Source organism: Callithrix jacchus, chromosome 12, assembly GCF_049354715.1.
Source record: "Callithrix jacchus isolate 240 chromosome 12, calJac240_pri, whole genome shotgun sequence".
Lineage (NCBI taxonomy): Eukaryota > Metazoa > Chordata > Mammalia > Primates > Cebidae > Callithrix > Callithrix jacchus.
The window spans coordinates 57,146,784-57,150,194 of NC_133513.1; the positions used below are offsets into that span (position 1 = coordinate 57,146,784).

General features: G+C 42.6%; 1 protein-coding gene and 1 pseudogene across 1 annotated transcript; both read left to right on the forward strand.

Moving 5' to 3' along the window:
- Nucleotides 1–283: 283 nt before the first annotated feature.
- Nucleotides 284–1,261, forward strand: LOC100401954 (large ribosomal subunit protein uL18). The gene has a single exon (XM_035268023.3). The coding sequence runs from the start codon at nucleotides 302–304 to the stop codon at nucleotides 1,193–1,195; it is 894 nt and encodes a 297-aa protein (XP_035123914.1). The 5' UTR covers nucleotides 284–301; the 3' UTR covers nucleotides 1,196–1,261.
- A 407-nt stretch (nucleotides 1,262–1,668) lies between these two features.
- LOC100400925 (RNA-binding motif protein, X chromosome-like) lies at nucleotides 1,669–3,183 on the forward strand (annotated as a pseudogene).
- The last annotated feature ends 228 nt before the right edge of the window (nucleotides 3,184–3,411 follow it).

The following is a 3,411-nucleotide window of genomic DNA, read 5'->3' on the forward strand; positions in this document are numbered from 1 at the left end:
GTTCATATACAAAAACAAATTAGAAACAGAATTTTAAAAAATAGTATGATAGCCTGAAAAATGTCACACTTGGAATTAAATTTAACAAAATATGTATAAAAGCTATATATTGAAAACTATAAAACATTGCTGAGAAATATTAGAAAAGTTCTAAATAAATGGAGAGAGATACCATGTTCACAGATCAGAGGACTCGAATTTGCTTTCCCCAAATTAATCTATAGATTCGCCCCCCCCTACCTAGCGCTGCTGGGCCTGCAGGTCTCTGTCGAGCCGCGGACGCGGGTCTCTATTCCGCAGGATGGGGTTTGTTAAAGTTGTTAAGAATAAGGCCTACTTCAAGAGATACCAAGTGAAATTTAGAAGACGACGAGAGGGTAAAACTGATTACTATGCTCGGAAACGCTTGGTGATACAGGATAAAAATAAATACAACACACCCAAATACCGGATGATAGTTCGTGTAACAAACAGAGATATCATTTGTCAGATTGCTTATGCCCGCATAGAGGGGGATATGATAGTCTGCGCAGCATATGCACACGAACTGCCAAAATATGGTGTGAAGGTTGGCCTGACAAATTACACTGCAGCGTATTATACTGGCCTGCTGCTGGCCCGCAGGCTTCTCAATAGGTTTGGCATGGACAAGATCTATGAAGGCCAAGTGGAGGTGACTGGTGATGAATACAATGTGGAAAGCATTGATGATCAGCCAGGTGCCTTTACCTGCTATTTGGATGCAGGCCTTGCCAGAACTACCACTGGCAATAAAGTTTTTGGTGCCCTGAAGGGAGCTGTGGATGGAGGCTTGTCTATCCCTCATAGTACCAAGCGATTCCCTGGTTATGATTCTGAAAGCAAGGAATTTAATGCAGAAGTACACCGGAAGCACATCATGGGCCAGAATGTTGCAGATTACATGCGCTACTTAATGGAAGAAGATGAAGATGCTTACAAGAAACAGTTCTCTCAATACATAAAGAACAGCGTAACTCCAGACATGATGGAGGAGATGTATAAGAAAGCTCATGCTGCTATACGAGAGAATCCAGTCTATGAAAAGAAGCCCGAGAAAGAAGTTAAGAAGAAGAGGTGGAACTGCCCCAAAATGTCCCTTGCTCAGAAGAAAGATCGGGTAGCTCAAAAGAAGGCAAGCTTCCTCAGAGCTCAGGAGCGGGCTGCTGAGAGCTAAACCAGTTTTCTATAAGGATTTTTCAGATAAAGACAATAAACTTATGGACAGCAAAAAAAAAAAAAACTATAGATTCAAGACAATCCCAATAAAAATCTGAACAGGTTTTTAATAGGCTCATTCTATATATATATATTTAATTATAAAATATATATATATATTAAATATATATATATATATATATATATATATATATATATATATATTTAAAGAGGCAGGGTCTTGCTCTGTCACCCAGACTGAAATGCTGTAACATAATCATAGTTCACTGCAGCCTTGAACTCCTGGTTCAAGCAGTCCTCCCACCTCAGCCTCCTGAGTATTTGGGATTATAGATTTGAACCACCACGCTTGCCTCTTTCTAAAATTTATATGGAAATACAAAGGATCTAGAATACAAAAGACAATTAGGGAGAAAAAAAAGGAATAAAGCTGGAAGATTTACATGGCCTAATTTAAGACTTTGGGGGTTTGGTTGCGCAGTAGTGCTAGCGAGTTCGCGTTTCGGTTGTTGGACCCGGCAGCCGCTTTTGGTGCTAAGCTGCTAGGAAGCCCCTCTCGGCGAGCTCGTTGGAGCTTGAACCCATTGTCACCCCTCCGACTCACCGGCAAAAAAAAAAAAATGGTTGAAGCAGATCGCCCAGGAAAGCTCTTCATTGGTGGGCTTAATACAGAAACAAATGAGAAAGCTCTTGAAGCAGTATTTGGCAAATATGGACGAATAGTGGAAGTACTCTTGATGAAAGACTGTGAAACCAACAAATCAAGAGGATTTGCTTTTGTCACCTTTGAAAGCCCAGCAGATGCTAAGGATGCAGCCATAGACATGAATGGAAAGTCATTAGACGGAAAAGCCATCAAAGTGGAACAAGCCACCAAACCATCATTCGAAAGTGGTAGACGTGGGCCACCTCCACCTCCAAGAAGTAGAGGCCCTCCAAGAGGTCTTAGAGGTGGAAGAGGAGGAAGTGGAGGAACCAGGGGACCTCCCTCACGGGGAGGACACATGGATGACGGTGGATATTCCATGAATTTTTAACATGAGTTCTTCCAGGGGACCACTCCCAGTAAAAAGAGGACCACCACCAAGAAGTGGGGGTCCTCCTCCTAAGAGATCTGCACCTTCAGGACCAGTTCGCAGCAGCAGTGGAATGGGAGGAAGAGCTCCTGTATCACGTGGAAGAGATAGTTACGGAGGTCCACCTCGAAGAGAACTGCTGCCTTCTCGTAGAGATGTTTATTTGTCCCCAAGAGATGATGGGTATTCTACTAAAGACAGCTATTCCAGCAGAGATTACCCAAGTTCTCGTGATACAAGAGATTACGCACCACCACCGCGAGATTATACTTACCGTGACTATGGTCATTCCAGTTCACGTGATGACTACCCATCAAGAGGCTATAGCGATAGAGATGGATATGGTCGTGATCGTGACTATTCAGATCATCCAAGCGGAGGTTCCTACAGAGATTCATATGAGAGTTATGGTAACTCACGTAGTGCTCCACCTACACGAGGGCCCCCACCATCTTATGGTGGAAGCAGTCGCTATGATGATTACAGCAGCTCACGTGACGGATATGGTGGAAGTCGAGACAGTTACTCAAGCAGCCGAAGTGATCTCTACTCAAGTGGTCGTGATCGGGTTGGCAGACAAGAAAGAGGGCTTCCCCCTTCTATGGAAAGGGGGTACCCTCCTCCACGTGATTCCTACAGCAGTTCAAGCCGCGGAGCACCAAGAGGGGGTGGCCGTGGAGGAAGCCGATCTGATAGAGGGGGAGGCAGAAGCCAATACTAGAAACAAACAAAACTTTGGACCAAAATCCCAGTTCAAAGAAACAAAACAAAAAGTGGAAACTATTCTGTCATAACTACCCAAGGACTACTAAAAAGAAAAATTGTGTTACCTTTTTTAAATTCCCTGTTAAGTTCCCCTCCATAATTTTTATGTTCTTGTGAGGAAAAAAGTAAAACATGTTTAATATTATTTGACTTTATGACATTGCTTTTCAACAAGCAAATGTTAAATGTGTTAAGACTTGTTGTACTAGTGTTGTAACTTTCCAAGTTAAAGTGTCCCTAAAGGCCACTTCCTATATGATTTTTCCCAGTAAGTGAGGCAAGCAGTTCTAAGATCTTCCACAAAACATCTAGCCATCTAAAATGGAGAGATGAATCATTCTGCCTATACAAACAAACTAGCTGTTAGAGGGTG

Excerpts from the sequence above, each read along its gene's own strand:
- LOC100401954 (XM_035268023.3), top strand. The coding sequence starts at position 302 with ATGGGGTTTGTTAAAGTTGTTAAGAATAAGGCCTACTTCAAGAGATAC.